Here is a 17264-nt window from a genome sequence, read left to right on the forward strand (position 1 = left end):
TTTGTTAGGCGGATTCGTGTATAACTTTATAAAAAAAACATTTTTTTCGAACGAGTTTCTGCTTATGAGTATTTTATTATGAATGATGCTACATCTAAAAAATATCATTTTGTTAGAGATTAAGGGTTTCTAATCCTCCAGGTTGTATGGAAGCTTTAACATTTGTTCACTGCTTCCTTAATTTCAAACAGATCTGTGACCCTAAAAACGTCGACAGACGCATGCAGAACATTCGAACCGGCTAGCCTGGCTGATATGTAAATACTCTTCAATTTCTCTTTATCTTTTTCAGATGTATGATCTGATACATTGCTGCACACCTAAAGTATTGTTCTGAGTATAATTTGTATAGATGCATTGCTACTTTATGCACACGTGTCGCAATTATTTGGAGAAAATAATGTAGCTAAATCATGTCACCTGTTTTGACGCATTGAAAACACTTGCTGTGTATCGTGTAATCCCCTAACATATTGGCTAGAGTTGATAGGCAGGCCGATATTCCCTCAAGGATACTAACAGTAGCATACTTAATTGCTAATTACTTTGTCTATTATAATTCAATTAAACAAGTCCATTGCAACGGCACGATATAGAAAACAGACTGCCAGATCATAAGGCCTAGAAAAAAAAATGTTGTGTTTCCCCTTTCCCGACCGACCCTATATTTAGGCCACCGACCCTAATTTTTTTTTGTTTGAAATACTGAAAATCCGGAAATTTTCGTAAATTTAGCCCGTTTTCCGTTTTATTATTATACACACCCAAGTCTTATAAACGCTTGTATATGACGGGCACTGGTTTTAAAGCGTATTGATGACCTCGATGTTCAAAAAACATGGCGGCTTTTTGCACGCCGTCGTCTGTTTTGGCACTGACGATAAAAAAATGTAAACACATGGACGAAAAGCGAATTATGACATCACTGCCGCATACAACGCTATGTGGAGATATATTTTATAGATATCACGAAAAAATTGTAAAAGGTGATTGTGTTATATTGGGGAGGGAGGTTGGACAGTCGACTACCTTTGAGGTTGGACCAGGGCTGTCTGTTGGCGACGTTATGAATTTCAATGTGAAGAGCTTGGAATATCACTGTCGATGCGATGATGAGGTAGAGGAACTTAAACAGAAGATCGAGGACTCATCCAAACAAGCAACACAAAAAACAATCAATGCCTTTGAGCTCTTGATGGCAGGGGGTCGAGATTTCGTTAAAAAGAAGGAACGAAGGTATGTAATGTTAAAACAACAGTACTTAGTGTGCATTTACTATGTCATGTTCCTGCTAGCATAAGGGGAACAGCCCAAACATATGTATACTATCCTGACAGTCAGAAATAATTCAAATATGTTGATATAATATGATACTGAACTATACCATCCTCAGAACATTCATTCTGGAATTTTTGTATTTTGCATAGTTCTGGAGTGAAAGAAGGTCTGAACCAGAAAGATGAATTATTTAATGGACTGGTAGATGAATTCAAAACGAGTAAAGTCGATTTCCCCAAAGCACATGTCAACACTGATGGACCTTATATTGTACAGGTTTGTTTATTTTCCCCTTTTTTTTAATATACTCAATTTTAATACTTGTCTAAGATATCAAATATTTGATGTTAGAATATATATAGTTTAAATGATATCTTTCTTGTGGCAGGATTAAAGGACACATTGAGGTTCGTATTGTCTATTTAAACTCTAGTGGTGTGAATAGTAGTTTAATATGTATATCTATATATTAAACCTGCTATGTGTTTTTAACTCATTGTAATCTCAAAATTGCCTTCAGTTTTGCTTTTAAACTCTGTCTTGAATGCTGCCTTTCCTGTCCCTATATCTAGTGCACATATATAAATCTGACTTGCACTATTCCACAAATGGTATCCAGTGTGTGATGAAGAAGTGCTGCAGCCATAGCCAATACTAGAAGATCTATATTATAAAAACTAAAAACACTAACTTTGCTCTGTGGATATATATCTTGGAATCTTAATCTGTGTCAATATTTCATTCTTTTTTTTTTTAATTTGATCTTTAATACTTTGTCTTGTGGTTATTTTAATTTGCCTTCTTTACATACAGGTTAATTTGTAAAATTAAAATGTTGTACAAAATTAATAAAAATTTGAAAGTTAAACATGCACAAAAATGAATTGTTTACAAAAGTACTGTTAAAATGGTGGATCATTTAAATATATTATAAAAATAAAAATATGCACACAATATTTATTTTTAACATGAGATTGAAAAACATCATACAGGTTATACTGGAGGTTTTGTAAATAATATGTTATATTGTAAATATGTCTTTTGTTGTTGTAGGTACTCTGCAATGCATTATGGTATATCACCAACCACCATGACAGGATCAACAGTGAAAGCAGACGCAAAGGTGTTGTTAGTGTACCAAAGGTCTTTGATAAATATCAGAATTTCAATGACACAAGAAAAAAGAAAATAAAACAAGAAAATCTATCAGCTGATCAATTAGAAAGCCATAGTCAAGCCCTGTATAGCTTGCTGCTGAAACCTGTAACACAGAGCACCCCAGCATGGAAGGAAGTTCATGACAACATTAAAGGTCTTGCTGATTGCCTCTCTTCATACAAAACATATCTTGTCAACAAAGCAAAAGAAATGAACTTTAATCACGAACTTGAACACCCTGTAAGAACAGTGGGGGAAAACACAACAGTGGAGCATAGACAGCCAGGAAGAGAAATTGATGAGAAATATCTAAACCTTGATGCAGAATTAAAGACAAAGGAAGAGGGTTCATTTGTTTTTTTTGATGAAAGTAAACATGTTAAAGTCCCATTTGAAAGTGCCTTGCAACGTTTACGGTTTCTCGAGGACTTACAGTTATCTGTCCCTGTTGATGTCTACAAGTTTTCACCTGGGGGAAGTGCAACATCAACAGTGTGTATTGTAAAGTCAAAGCTACAAAGAAGTGAGAAAGAGATCTTGGTAGATGGGGCAAAATTTGTTATGACAAATAAAGACAGTTTTTGTGAGTTTCACACCAGGTCAATGAAACGCGCTTTCAAGAATAAGATAAACAACATTGCTCATGTTTCTCCAATGATTTTGAACTTCATCTATAAGGAATTAACTATGGATGCAACAACAGCTGAACATCCTGACACACAAGAAAGGCTACGTCTGATTTCTTTGGGCGAGACTGACCTCATTGCTGATCTACGACATTGCAATCCAGGCAGACCATCGGAAAAGTTTGATACCTTTTTTCAGCACCTAGCCGATTTAGTTGAAGAATCCACAGCAGCAGATGAACGCAGACAAGGAACCTCTCACCTCTCAGAATGGATATCCCTTAGTGATATGATTGAAAAAGCTCGTCAAAGATGTCCAGAAATGACACTGATTCCATCAAAAAGTCTAGTCAGACTGCAATTTGCTCCCAGAAACCCCTACGCTAAATCAGCCTGGAACTTTACATCAAAGATTGATGTGCAGTACAAAATACAGAGGCGTCAGCTAAGGATGAATCACCCCGATCAACATTACTGCAATGCTCTTTTTAAATACATGAAGGAAATGGCAATTGAATTACAGAAAGAGGGAGTCTCTGTTGCCTTATTTAGCTGTGATGACAAGGCAAAGGTGCCGATTGGGGAACAAGGTTTTTCTGTCAGCACTGGAGTGAGAGGAAAGCAAACCATAGCACCGACTTCAACAACCCTAGTTGCGGCTGATCATGATATGACAAAGTCATCATTAACACCTTCAGTTATACTAGAGTGTGACATTCCTGATACAGTTGAAAAGTCATTTGTCAGAGGACAGGTCTCGGTTACCGTAAATGATTCCGTCTTTCAAACCTCAAATCCATTCCGACATGCTGCATCACTTTCAAAGCGTCTCGCTGGAAGGAGTCTTCAAGTTCTACTTAAGTACACTGATGGTGGTGTAGACCACAGGAACACGCTTGAAAGTGTCAAATGTGCCAGTATCTGTTTGTTCAAGGAGCACAACCTTGATCTTCTTGTAGCTGGAAGATGTGCTCCGGGACATAGCTGGAGAAATCCTGCAGAAAGGGTTATGTCCATACTCAATTTAGGTTTGCAGAACTGTGCCTTAGAAAGAGTATCATTAGATGTTGACAGCGAAAGGATGTTGGGTAAATGTGGTAGCATGAAAGAAATACGAGAGATGGCTTCAAAGAAACCGGAACTACGGAATTTGTACACACAATCAGTTGAGCCAGTTCAAGCACTAATCAGCAACAGATTTCGACGGTTAAAATTGAAAGAAAACCCCATTGTAGCATCAGATCCAGTTACAGATGAAGCGATTGATGTATTAAAGCGACACCTGCGAGAGCTTTTTCCTCAGATGGATCTTGATAAGCTTCAGAAAGTACACACCAAGAAAGTTCCTGCATATGTTGCATGGAAGGAAGTACATTGCCAGGAAAGACAGTATAGTTTCCAGATTAGAAAATGTGACAACCCAGCTTGCTGCTTACAGGAAATCCCCAATTCCACTCGTCCAAAATGGCTTCAAGACCCTGTTCTGAGAGATGCTGATCACTACATGACTTACAATGAGATGAAAGGTCTTGAAACTGCAGACTTGATGCCAACGAACACAGTTGATATGAAGAAGTCTACTGTGACCCCAACTACGAAATGTGGATCAGTTCCCAAAAAAAGGCAGCCTAAAACATCTTTCATTTCTGAAAATGAATTGGAGGGAGACTTCTCATTTTCAGCACAGACCGCAAGATCCTCCGTAACTTGTGTCGAGTGCCGCAAGCCACGTGTTGTGTACAGTAAATTAAAGTTCTCTGGCCGACAGGAACTGCAACTTGCGGAACTAATGAGCGAATACATATATACATGTGGATCACCTCTGACACCCCCTGGCCACGGTCTTCATGGCAAAGCATTGGTTAGAATGACCCTCACCTGCGCTAATCCCATCGAAGTACCATTTTACAGTGCATCTCTTGGACGACTCGATTTGTGCTACTATTGTGGTGGTTGTGATGGGGAGGTTGATCAGGAATTAAAGAAACAATATAAAACTGTTCTGCCCGTGTGTCTAGAATGTCTCGAACATGAACAGCCTCCATGTTATCGTCCATACGGAAAAAAATCGAAGAGTGGAAACTCTCAATAAACTGCGTTTATAATGACATGGTTTTACTGTTCTGACTATTAATATGATGCTCCTATTTGAGATTATCTGAAAAGAGATAACAAACACTGCAAATAAAGTTTGATATACTTTTAATATCATTTTCATCTCCCAATACATTGCATTTCAAAATGAAGTTAGGTAGAAGAATGATCAAACACTGAAATATAATGATATTGAAATGATATATACAGCATATATAAATATTCAAATATGAACATTTGATTATTTATTTAAAAAAAAAAATATAAAAAAAAAAAAAAAATCCCTACCTACCTACCCTAATTTTTTGAGAGACGAAAGGGGAAACACAACATTTTTTTTCCTTGGCCTAAATCTTTTTTATTTTATAGCAGTCGGCCTACCTCTGCCTTGTTAGGTAAATCTTGGAGTATAGGTGTGTTGTACGGGATTCATTCTGCAAATATAGCATATATAGCTAGCTATCTAATAGCCTGGAGAGGGTACAGCATAAGGCTGCACGCTTCATTACTGGTGCTTACAAGAACAGAGAAGTGGGCTATGTAACAAAGACCTGCACAGGCCTGACTCCACTGTCAGAGCACAGGCAAATGTTTCGTCTTACACTATTCTTCAAAGTGGTTGAGGACACATGACTGACAGTCTTTGCCCTCACAGAACTTCATAACATCAGAAAGGAAAAATCTGCCCGAGAGTTCAGCAGGTTCTCCTGTAATAAATACCATCAGAAAGCATTCATGCAACCACAATAGGAGATTTAAGGTTCCATATACAAAAACCGAAGTATACAAGAACTCTTTCTTCCCACGCCCGGAACATGCATTATGTGATCAAATAATACTGAAACCAGTATATTACAGCAATATGAGCTTCATAACATCAGAAAGGAAAAATCTGCCCGAGAGTTCAGCAGGTTCTCCTGTAATAAATACCATCAGAAAGCATTCATGCAACCACAATAGGAGATTTAAGGTTCCATATACAAAAACCGAAGTATACAAGAACTCTTTCTTCCCACGCCCGGAACATGCATTATGTGATCAAATAATACTGAAACCAGTATATTACAGCAATATGAGCTTCCACTGGCCCTGGTACCATGTCTGGTGTAAGCCAGCCCAGAGTGCACTATTATATATATGAAAACTTGGAATTATGTGGTGTTGCTAGGATTTTGGTGCAGACAAATAAATATATCATGACAGACCACCTACCTTACTTACATATGAGATAACTGGCCATGATTATCTATTTATCCAGAAACACTCATTTATTCCCATATTGATGGTTTATTCCGTCCATTTAGCCCCCCGCTTTAAAATTTCCTCTGCCCGAAATTTTCACACTGTTCGACGCACCATTTTGTAAGTGACAGTCTGTGCAACTAATTAACTATCCCAATCAGAATGCAATGGACCTATAAGTTATTGTTTTTTACATCATAGGTAGTTAAATCAAGAAAACTAAGCATATTATTTCCTTAAACCTGTTATGTTTAATGCAAGAATACATTTTTTATTATTAACATAACAACCAGTAGACTAATATAAATAGGTGTTTTTTTTTCTTTTTGATCCATCATGTTCCGATGGGGTGACCTACCAGGCACATAGTTTACAATATGGTGTTGAATTTTACGGCGTAAAGCGAAAGTGCTGTCATGTCCGATTTTATTTTGTCTTCACCAAAAACACAAAACAGTTTTGGAGAATTTCACATTTTCATATAGTATTGGGCTCTAGATGTGGACCTATAGATATACCAGATATGGTGTCTGGGCCAGAGGAAACCTGAGCTACTGTTAGGTCTGCTTTGTCTTGTATATCAATCTGTATGAGATGGAGTCTATCAATCTGTATGAGATGGAGTCTATCAATCTGTATGAGATGGAGTCTATCAATCTGTATGAGATGGAGTCTATCAATCTGTATGAGATGGAGCTTTCATATTTGACATGTGCTCCTTGTGACAAGAACTTTCCATTGGCGCTACATTTACAGATCTACTGTGACCATGCCTTTTTTACCTAAAAAGACTAATTCTGAATTTCAATCCACTTGTCAAGCTATGTTGTTTTCTGACAATTCTTGTTTGCACACATTGCAGCATCAGGGTGGGAACTCCGGAAAGCTGAAAGATTTTGCAAAATTACTTTTTACATTATTTTTATTTATTTTGGTACTAAAAAGGCAGTATATTTGATTGATAGCCACAACTCTGTTGTGAGGTAATATTAAAATAAGTTTTGTTTGGTCAGTTTTCGTTACGTTGTGAGGTAATATTAAAATAAGTTTTGTTTGGTCAGTTTTTCGTTTTTTAACGATTTTCACTGATTTTAGATTTAATCAGAACATCTAAAAACTCTTTTTTTCAGAAGGTGTAAATACCAAAAGAATGTTTTCATTGAGAATTCTTTTTTAATTGCAGAGTTTCTGCCATAAACAACATAGGTAGGTAGCTACTCATTGGTTAACCTACACAATGGATTTCCAGCATCGAGCTGGAGGGAAGACGGGGACAGGGGGTGTCGCCTCCGCCTCGGAATCCAACAGAGATCGAAGGGAACGTCTAAGACAATTGGCCCTGGAAACAATAGATCTTCTCAAGGTATGTAATTTTATGAAGTTGTTAGAACAGCATAACCATGGTATGTTTTTTGAAAATATTTGTTTTTATTTATTTGTAAAATGTAGTTCAGATGATGAACATTGTTGCATGAAATATAAGTATGCAAAATATGAGATCTGGCTCTACTGATAGACAGACTTACTGGGACTAGTCAAATTTGAAATAATGTAACAAAGCAGCCATAGCTAGAGATACTATGTAGGATAAGTGTGCTTGAGGAGTATACAATGATGTAAATGTGAAATTTTGAACAGATATTTTCAGTCTGATACTGATCTTGATGACAATGAATCCTTGTGTCAACATTATAGCTAATTGACAGTCTGTCCTGTCGATGTGGACATGTGTAGATGACAGAAAACATTTATTTTACATTGCGCATTATATAATGTTCAAAAAAATGTGATGCTTAGACATCTATCATGGCATACAAAAGCCTTATGTATGGTTCCATAGAAATAAAACTTAAACAAAGCTACATGTAAATTAAACATGTTCAAAACTTGCGAAAAATTTATATAAGTATGTGTACAATTCAATATACCCAGTACATGTTTGCTATTCATAATGTCATCTGCCTGCCCGTTATTTTTTACTGTTGTCTCATTTCACCTACAACTTACAAGTATCCTTCTTTCTCTTCCCGAATCCTTCCTTTTTCCTTTTCTTTTTCTGCTCTGTTTAAGATACTATGATGAATTAATTATATGCTGCTTATCACTAGGCCATTGTTTAGTTTTGCATATATGCATAATTGTATTATGGAGAAGACATTGATAAGTTGTGATAACTTGTGTCCATTCCTTTTGAGTATTTATGCCATAAAATTGATTTAAATTAATATTCTGTTACAATGTGAATATTTTCAATATTAGTTTATAATGTTTATAAATTTCAGATGATAATGAAAAAAAATTAATTGTGGCAATAACAAAGACACTAATTATCATACAATTTGATCGCGGTTTTATTATTAATGTTTTTGTAGGTTTTTGTTTTTATATGAATTTTGAAGTATGTATATTTTTTTCTTCAGGATCCTTACTTTATGAAGAACCACTTGGGCTCCTATGAGTGTAAGCTGTGTCTGACACTACACAATAATGAGGTAATGTATTTACAGAATGACGCGAAAATTGTAGATTAAAGTATTGTAAACATTAACAAGTTGATATTTAATACAAAGCAATTATTATGATATATCAATCATTTCTCTTGAATACTTAAGTTAAGAACACCAAGCTGTTAAATTAAGGACATTATTGTCTCCCTTTTTTGAAATTGAGATGTTGCAGAAATTTTGGTTGGAGTGAAAACATTTTAGTTAATGTGACATTAGGGTTATCGTAGTAAGATCTAAATATCTATTTTATCCCTAGGTCTTATTAGGGTTATCACCCTTGGGGTTTAAATTGAACCCCACAGAAATATAAGTTGGAAGCTAGATCATGGGGTCTTAGGTTGACAGATATTTTTTACTGGAAGTGGGGGTATTTTTGAAGACAATAATCACTTTGCGAAACTCTACAAAACTGATCTGAACTCTTATTTACAGGGAAGTTATTTGGCTCATACACAAGGCAAGAAACATCAAGCTAATCTGTAAGTATAGAACTCTCAGCTTATGTAGCTAAACCTTGTACATTCACTTTGAATATTTTCATTAATATTTTTTTTTAAGCTAGCTATTAAAACTTTCATCATCTCTTTATATAAAGCTAATGCTGTCGTATGATTTCAAATTGTTACATAACCATTGTGAAATTCATATTTTTGTCGTATTGACTTTGACAGTGCTCGTCGTGCAGCTAAGGAAGCAAAAGAAGCCCCAGCACAACCTGCACCAGAGAAAGTTCGTGTTGATATAAAAAAGTTTGTCAAGATTGGACGTCCTGGTTACAAAGGTAATAATGATTAACCATTTAAACAAAATTTCATACACATTACTAAAAGACCTTATTCAAATAGAGTAACACATAGCTTTAATATAACAAATCCCATATGGGACCTAAGAAAATATTTTTAGCATATGCACAATTTTTTTTTGTTTTTAAAATGTTTTAAAATGTATAAGGTTGAGTCTATTTCAGGATTTGTATCCAGCCTGTTCTACTTTTAAAGAAAGTTTTAATGTCAATAATAATTTGGAAGAATAACAGACCTGGAATTATTTTTTCAATGCTGGCATGCCGTAGCCATTTTTCTTTTAAATAGTCTGCATCTAATAAATACATATATTCAACTACTATTTGTCATTTAATCATTAAAACATGATTAAAAAAATTCAATGCTGTATTTCATTTGTACCATTCTTATAATCTTTTCATTCAGTGTAGACATATACAGTATATGTACTTCAGATACGTGGTATTCAAAAATCAGTTTGAAAAAGTAAAATGCTTGAGTGACATCCTTAAATATTAGAATATTATTTTAACATATATTAGAAGGCAATAAGTAATTGCATAATTATGGTAGAATGATTTTTTAAAAATTTTAATAGTGTCTCTGAAATGATATAAGTTTGTGTACAATCAGTTTTATAAGAAGCATTTTGTTTTTCTCAGTGACAAAACAGAGGGACCCTGACAATGGACAGCAGAGTCTTTTGTTCCAGGTAAGAGATTGGTGGACACATCATTCTTAACGGTTTCTAGAACGGACAATAAGAGTTAATGATTCTACTTCTATATTCTATAACAATTCGAACCAATAACCACCATCAGATGGGACATAAAGATGTGTTTAATGTGAGAACTGTCAACCTTGTACGGTAAATATCTCACTCTTAAGAAACGTTTACTTGCAGAGTTCAGATGGACATTGTCAATATGAATTAGAAAAAAATCCATAGAAATAGAACATCCACCCCTTCTTGCCACATCCAGTTACTATTATACAGCGAGTGATGTCATACTGATTTAAGTAGGACAAGGCACTTTTAGGCCCAGGAATCGTCTTCCAAAACCACACATAAACATATTTTAGGACAGACAGTTCTATAATAGAGGACTACTCCCTTAAGCCAACAGATGAGACGAAACCTAGCAATAGGCGGAGTTATGTAGGCGGTAAACCAGTAATCAAAAGCCAACAGAACACTGACTATAGTCAGTGAGACGAAACCAATCAATAGGCGGAGTCATGTAGGCGGTAAACCAGTAATTAAAGCCAACAGAACGCTGACTATAGTCAGTGAGACGAAACCAATCAATAGGCGGAGTCATGTAGGCGATAAACCAGTAATCAAAAGCCAACAGAACACTGACTATAGTCAGTGACGAAACCTAGCAATAGGCAGAGTCATGTAGGCGGTAAACCAGTAATTAAAGCCAACAGAAAACTGACTATAGGCGAAACCTAGCAATAGACGGAGTCATGTAGGCGGTAAACCAGTAATTAAAGCCAACAGAACACTGACTATAGTCAGTGAGGCGAAACCTAGCAATAGGCGGAGTCATGTAGGCGGTGAACCAGTAATAAAAAGCCAACAGAACACTGACTATAGTCAGTGAGGCGAAACCTAGCAATAGACGGAGTCATGTAGGCGGTAAACCAGTAATTAAAGCCAACAGAACACTGACTATAGTCAGTGAGGCGAAACCTAGCAATAGACGGAGTCATGTAGGCGGTAAACCAGTAATTAAAGCCAACAGAAAACTGACTATAGTCAGTGAGGCGAAACCTAGCAATAAGCAGAGTCATGTGGGCAGTAAACCAGAACCTATCTAAATATTAACATCATTCTTATTAGCTCACCTGGTCCGAAGGACCAAGGTGAGCTTATGCCATACTGTGGCGTCCGTCGTCCGTCCGTCCGTCAACAATTGACTTATTTGACTTCTTCTTCATAACCGCTGATCGGAATTTAAACAAATTTAGTCAGAAGCATCCCTATGGGTAGGGGACTCAAAATTGTACAAATGATGGGGCTGACCCCCTGGGGGCCTCTGGGGTGGGGCCAAATGTGGTCAATCTGGCTATATTGATATAAACAACTTCTTCTCTGAAACCAAGCAATGGCTATCGCTCATATTTGCCTGGTAGCATCATTATGGGGTGGGGATTCAAAATTGTACAAATGCTGGGGCTGACCCCCCAGGGGGCCTGAGGGGTGGGGCCGAATGTGGTCAATTTGGCTATATTGATTTAAACGACTTCTTCTCTGAAACCGAGCAATGCCTGTCACTCATATTTGTCTAGTAGCATCACTATGAGGTGGGGATTCAAAATTGTACAAAAAAAGATGGGACTGACCCCCCAGGGGCATGAGGGGCGGGGCCAAATGTGGTCAATTGGGCTATATTCATATAATTGACTTCTTCTCTGGAACCAAACAATGGATATCTCTCATATTTTACTGGTAGCATCACCTTGGGGTAGGAATTTGAAATTGTACAAATGACGGGGCCGACCCCCTGGGGGCTGAGGGGCGGGACCAAAAGGGGTCAGTTTTGCAGAATTGATATAAACGACTTCTGCTCTGAAACTAAGCAATGGATATTGCTCACATTTGTATGGTAGCATGGTTATGCGGTGGGGATTCAAAATTGTACAAATGTTGGGGTTGACCCGGGCCGCCAGGGGGCTGAGGGGTGGGGCCAAAAGGGGTCAATTTGGCTAACTTGATTTAAACAACTTATTCTCTGAAACTTAGCAATGGTTTGACTGGTAGCATCCTATTGGGGTAGGGATTCAAAATTGTATAAAGGAAGGAGCTGACCCCCAGGGGGCAGAGGGCAGGGTCAAAAGGGGTAAATTGGTCTAAACAAGATCTTCTCTGAAACTAAGCAATGGATATCACTCACATTTGTGTGGTAGCATCCCTATGGGGTCGCGCCAAAAGTCAATTTCATTTCATGAATTAATGCACTTTTTGGCATTTTTAGTAATAAAATAAAACCAATGTACATGTACCCATATAAAATGCTGATGATATATATTGACATAGCAATACCAGTGCCAATATATACTTAAGCATCATTCTTGTTTCATATCTCATGAAACCAGGTGAGCGATACAGGCCCTCTGGGCCTCTTGTTCTCTTAGACTAATGTCTCCTCAAAAATTTATCATCAGATAATTGCTGAAAAAATTGTTTGCTGTATCATTTGTTGGTGAACATTTCAAACATATGTTTGTACATGTATATTGTATAGAGCCACACACATTTGTACTGAAAACTTGATACATGTGCTGTGTTCAGTTGAAAAAAAACATTGAAATGAGAAATACCATCACAGCTATTTCTTTGTTTAAAATATATCCCCATTAGGAGAGGGCTTTTTAAGCCCCTGTCTATTGCCTAATTTGTAGGTGTATAACATCAGTATATTAGCATATTCTGAAATGAAATATCTGTTATATGAGGGCCATCTTAACAGTTAACTTGGAATAGACCTCTTCACTTGAGCTTATGCAATGAGATGTATGTTTATCTACCATGTACTACAAACATGTTTTTATATCCAAAGTCAAAGAAAGGGGTTTTATGTAGCTTTGTAACTTCTCTGATTAATAACAAATGTGTGTCATTTAAATGCAGATTGATTACCCTGAAATTGTGGAGGGAATAATGCCACGTCACCGATTTATGGCAGCATATGAGCAGAAGATGGAACCCCCAGACAGGAAGTGGCAGTATCTTTTGTTTCGCTGCAGAACCTTACGAGACTATTGCTTTCAAGGTTTGTAAAATTGAATATCAGCTTACTCCAACATTGAATCAGGTTCAAGCATTAAGAAAATTCTTACACTTTAGAATAAAGATTAATTTTCAACAAATTGAAAATCTATACGTAAGAAAATTTTAAATGATGAACAAATTTATGTTGATTAAGGTGAGGCTATTCCTATTCCTTAGAGTAAAGAATTTTTATAATTTAGGTCTTGTCCTCATTATAAAAACTTTAAAAAATGTTAGAAACGGTGTGTATGATTGTACTTGCCATAACTTGGATGATTTTTTAGGTCACCTGAGATATTGCGATCGCCTTTTGTCCGGTGTCGTGCGTCAAAAAACGCAGAACCAAATTCAATGAAATTTGGCGGGAAGCTTCAATGACCAAAGTTGTGAATTATATTGGCCCCAGCCCCCAAGGGCCTGAAGGGTGGGGCTTAAAAGGGTCCAATTGAGTACCATTTCAACAATCTTCTTCTCAACTCCCAGATATGGTAGAATCAAATACTCTTCATAGAGAGAAAGGTCTTAAAGTCCTTTACCAAAATTGTGGATTTGGGGTTTCACATTTCTCCCTGGGGAGGGGGTTTGATTTTTATTGGAATTCATTCTAACTTGGGAAATATTATCAGCATGGGATGAAAGCTTGATGGTATGCACATTTTTGCTTTGACGGACTCCCAGGGGTTTATGGGCAGGGTCAAAAAGGGTCAAATTAACTAAAATTTCAAAAAAACCTCTTCTCAAGACCCAAATCAGGTAGAAACAAATACTTTCATGGATGGAAGGATCTTAAGGTGCTGTACCAATTTGTGAATTTCATGACCCTGGAGTCTCACATTTGCCCCTGGGGAGGGGATAAACTTTACTATAGTTTATATAGGGAAATCACATTTTTGACTATCATTTGTTGGATTTGTATTGGAATTCATTCTAACCTGGTTAACATTATCAGCATTGGATGACAGCTTGATTGTATGCACATGTTGGCCCTAACTGACCCACAGGGGCTTATGGGCGGGTCAAAAATGGTCAAATTAACTGAAATATTTCTAAACTCAGGTGACCGATATGGCCCGTGGGTCTCTTGTTAGGATTTATGTCCGTGTAATAATTCCTTACTTTCTTAATGTTTTATACTTGTAGTAATTTTATTAAGGCCACTAACATCCATACAACCACCTCTAAAACATTGGGTCTGAAGTCTGCTTAGTTAAAGAACTTAGATTGCAATAGAGCATATTCTCTTTGATTACAAAGTTCATTTTATGGTGTTTGAATTCCAGGTTCCTAGTCGGGAAGTGGACAAAGATTCCAAGAAGATCTGGTCTCACTGGAATAGAGAAACAAAACAGGTAGAGTTTACCATTAACACAAGGGGAAATAACAGAACGATTCATTTACTGAAGCATTGAAGATGTATTTACGTATGTATAGGCAATAAATCCTCCATTCTCATCGAGATAAATATTTGTCAGAGATCCTTAACATGGTTTCTATTTATACAAACATTGAGTTAATATTGTGTTTTACTATGTCTTAATCATTGTGATGTCACTATGCCCAAATGTAGATTTCCTGTTATCAAGATACATATAATGCAATTTCACTCCTATTGACCTTGACTTTGACCTGTACTAATATTTGATTCTATGTCATTGGTATAACGCCTTATTGATCTCCCCAAAGGTCCATAATGGATCAATGTACTTATTTTGAGGAATCTCATTAAAATAATCAGTAGTATATTCAAATTATTTTGTGTTGTACCCGATGCCTTAAGATAATATGAATAGTGTGTAATTTTCTCAGAAATCCTTAAACTGATGATGTTTTATTTATTTCTTTTAAGGAATCTTTTTTCTTGTTTTTATTCTGCTTTTGAACATAACAAAATTTCATTCCTTCAATTTTAGCATATCTTTCACAAAGTAAAATAAGTTTTATAAACCTTTTATTTTTTACCTTGTTTTTGTTAGCATGATGAATTACATTGTTTTTACTAATACTTGTATAATTTACTTCTTTTTCAGTTTTTCCTTCAGTTTGCCTTCAAGGTTGATTCAAAGCCAGCATCCTCTGCACCACAGCCACCTCCAAGTGGCCCCCCTCCTCCTTCTCAACCTCCAACACAACCCACATCACAACCCCCCAGCGCCCCTGCACCACAACTGCCTCCCCCTCCCAGGATGCCCCCACCCCCTCGCATGCCCCCTCCCCCTCCTGTACCTCATCCAATGCAAATGAGTGGAGGAGCACCACCTCCCCGCCCGCCTATAAGTTTTCCACCCATGCCCCCGGGTCCTCCTCCGATGGCCCCTCCTCCTATGCCTCCAGGAAGTGCCCCTCTGCCAGGTCCTCCACCCCCAGGCCCCCCACAAAGCATGCCAGCACCACCCCCTCCTCCTGTTCCTCCCCCTATGGTGCCTTCTGCAGCCCCACCCATGCTACCTGCAGCCCCTCCCCCTCCACCCCCTCCCTCAAATCCTCCAGGAACTTCATCATGATCATGCAAAAGGCAGCTTATTGGTGGACTTTAGTTATGGAGTTGTCTGTACATTTCTGGAGATACTTCAAAATGGACACATTTATTCAACAAATTAGATCAAGATTTCAAAGTGATGATTATTCATTTCATCAAATAAAGACTTTAAACTGAGCAATGTTTTCCCTCAGATATATTCATTAAAACACGATACTTTAGTATCGTGTGTAAAGTATCGTGTTGTGTTGTCACACAGAACATTACATAAATAATTTGAAATTGTGTGAAAAAAATCAGTAAAAATTGTAAATACTCAGTGTTTTTCTTGCCTTTTTTATCCACACTACATTGTGATAAATAATTGTCTTACAATAATACTACCTGTTGTGTTGACCTACAGTTATACTGATATTGGAAGAATCTATATCAGAAGACCTATCAAAAAACAAATAATAGGTAAAACAGTTGTGATGTCACAGGGCATAGATACTGCTAATACCTCTTCGACAATTGATATATGGAAAGATGGGGTATACATATTCTCACATTAATTTGTTCAATATAAACATGCCATTTGAAAGTAAAAATAGACGGCCATTTTTGGCTGACTACACTTTTCTCAAGACGATAGCTGGTTGTAACAACATACTCTACATAAACATATCTAATGTAATCAATATCTACAATGCATCAAGATGATATGGTGAGTTATCTCCCTTGCTGTAGGGTTGGGAATACTAGCACTGCAATATGATTTTCTATCAGTATAAATAATTACTGGTAGTCCAGTTTGGATGTTAGTTTTAATGGTGCTATGTATGCGTTTTTTTGTTTTCTTTTTTTTTTATCTTTAAAAAAGAAACTAGAACGATGACGTTAACGAGGGCCAAGTCATTTTGTTATTTATACCCCATATTCACAGAGAAAGCATCTGCTTATATCGCTGAGGTTGACGCTTGGACTTGAACGACAGTTACAGAAAAACGTAATGTACATCATGCATATTCTATGATGTTCAGTGCAAACATATCTGGTCTGTTGACCTATTTTTTAACTCAAGCCAATTCTTTCTAATATAAAATCTTCACCAGTAAAACGTAAAAAATTTGAACCAGTGACCTTGACCTTTAATCAGCTGACTCCTTGTTTGATTCAAACTACTTTGCTTCGTGATATAAAAACAAAACATCGGCGAAAGGATACAAAGGTGGGGGTTCAAAATGGCAAGGAAGCAAATATGATATCTTGTATGTGCTATTGATAGCCTCCATAGTCCTACGTTCAAAAATGGGTATCTAATTCCAAAGATGTACAAAC

The 17264-nt window shown here is 36.8% G+C and overlaps 2 protein-coding genes across 3 annotated transcripts; both read left to right on the top strand.

Moving 5' to 3' along the window:
- The first annotated feature begins 167 nt into the window (after positions 1 to 167).
- On the top strand, positions 168 to 16263 carry LOC117336164 (splicing factor 3A subunit 2-like). Its single transcript, XM_033896555.1, is given in 10 exon segments — positions 168 to 257; positions 7582 to 7761; positions 8819 to 8890; positions 9338 to 9384; positions 9577 to 9686; positions 10350 to 10399; positions 13328 to 13432; positions 13434 to 13469; positions 14749 to 14817; positions 15496 to 16263. Coding segments are annotated over 9 exon segments (1089 nt in total). The 5' UTR covers positions 168 to 257; positions 7582 to 7635; the 3' UTR covers positions 15970 to 16263.
- LOC117336165 lies at positions 674 to 2719 on the top strand. 2 transcript variants are annotated; one of them, XM_033896557.1, is made up of 4 exons: positions 674 to 1236; positions 1428 to 1554; positions 1667 to 1685; positions 2332 to 2719. In XM_033896557.1, the coding sequence occupies exons 1-3, from the start codon at positions 839 to 841 to the stop codon at positions 1670 to 1672; spliced, it is 531 nt and encodes a 176-aa protein (XP_033752448.1). In that variant the 5' UTR covers positions 674 to 838; the 3' UTR covers positions 1673 to 1685; positions 2332 to 2719. The 2 variants fall into 2 exon arrangements, with proteins under 2 accessions (XP_033752448.1, XP_033752447.1); XM_033896556.1 differs by lacking the exon at positions 2332 to 2719 and having other exon boundaries at positions 1428 to 1862.
- Positions 16264 to 17264: the final 1001 nt, after the last annotated feature.

This window comes from Pecten maximus, chromosome 10 (genome assembly GCF_902652985.1).
Source record: "Pecten maximus chromosome 10, xPecMax1.1, whole genome shotgun sequence".
NCBI classification, from domain to species: domain Eukaryota; kingdom Metazoa; phylum Mollusca; class Bivalvia; order Pectinida; family Pectinidae; genus Pecten; species Pecten maximus.

What these genes read in the sequence shown, in the direction of transcription:
- LOC117336165 (XM_033896556.1), top strand. Translation starts at nt 839, where the DNA reads ATGGCGGCTTTTTGCACGCCGTCGTCTGTTTTGGCACTGACGATAAAA. An exon ending in GTTAAAAAGAAGGAACGAAG is followed by an intron (nt 1,237 to 1,427) that starts GTATGTAATGTT and finishes TATTTTGCATAG; the next exon opens with TTCTGGAGTGAAAGAAGGTC.